This window comes from Sceloporus undulatus, unplaced genomic scaffold, assembly GCF_019175285.1.
Source record: "Sceloporus undulatus isolate JIND9_A2432 ecotype Alabama unplaced genomic scaffold, SceUnd_v1.1 scaffold_43109, whole genome shotgun sequence".
NCBI classification, from domain to species: domain Eukaryota; kingdom Metazoa; phylum Chordata; class Lepidosauria; order Squamata; family Phrynosomatidae; genus Sceloporus; species Sceloporus undulatus.
The window spans coordinates 1-1030 of NW_024846019.1; the positions used below are offsets into that span (position 1 = coordinate 1).

The window sequence follows — 1030 nt, forward strand, 5'->3', positions numbered from 1 at the left end:
CCCCACAGAGGAGTGAAACCATTTAGCTGCTTAACCTCTGAAAAATGGTTAAATAGGAAGAGTAGCATATCACTTCACAAAGTCGCTTGCACCAAAGAAAATCAATTTAAATTTAAATGCATGGAATATAGAAAAAGTTTCAGTAGAAAGATGAATCTTACTTGTCATCAACAAATCCATACTGAAGAAAAGCCATTTAAATGCCTGGAATGTGGAAAGGAATTCATTTGGAAAAGTGATCTCATTTGTCATCAAAGAGTTCATACAGGAGAGAAGCCGTTTGAATGTCTGGAATGTGGAAAGAAATTCAGTTTGAAGACAAATCTCACTTGTCATCAAAGAATTCATACAGGAGAGAAGCCATTTAAATGCTTAGAATGTGGAAAGAAATTCAGTCGGAAGACAGATCTCACTTGTCATCAAAGAATTCATACAGGAGAGAAGCCATTTAAATGCTTAGAATGTGGAAAGAAATTCAGTCAGAAGACAAATCTCACTTGTCATCAAAGAATTCATACAGGAGAGAAGCTATTTAAATGCTTAGAATGTGGAAAGGAATTCAGTCAGAAGAGAGATCTCACTCGGCATCAAAGAATTCATACAGGAGAAAAGCCATTTAAATGCTTAGAATGTGGAAAGAAATTCAGTCAGAAGACAAATCTCACTTGTCATCAAAGAATTCATACAGGAGAGAAGCTATTTAAATGCTTAGAATGTGGAAAGGAATTCAGTCAGAAGAGAGATCTCACTTGTCATCAAAGAATTCATACAGGAGAGAAGCCATTTAAATGCTTAGAATGTGGAAAGGAATTCAATAAGAAGATAGATCTCACTTGTCATCAAAGAATTCATACAGGAGAGAAGCCATTTAAATGCTTAGAATGTGGAAAGGAATTCAATAAGAAGATAGCTCTCACTTGTCATCAAAGAATTCATACAGGAGAGAAGCCATTTAAATGCTTAGAATGTGGAAAGAAATTCAGTCGGAAGACAGATCTCACTAGTCATCAAAGAATTCATACAGGAGAGA

General features: G+C 35.3%; 1 protein-coding gene across 1 annotated transcript; it reads left to right on the plus strand.

Moving 5' to 3' along the window:
- Window positions 1-6: 6 nt before the first annotated feature.
- LOC121918833 (zinc finger protein 813-like) lies at window positions 7-1026 on the plus strand (the record flags this gene model as incomplete). Its single annotated transcript, XM_042444811.1, has 1 exon — window positions 7-1026. A coding segment is annotated over exon 1 (906 nt), but the record flags the coding sequence as incomplete, so codon positions are not given.
- Window positions 1027-1030: the final 4 nt, after the last annotated feature.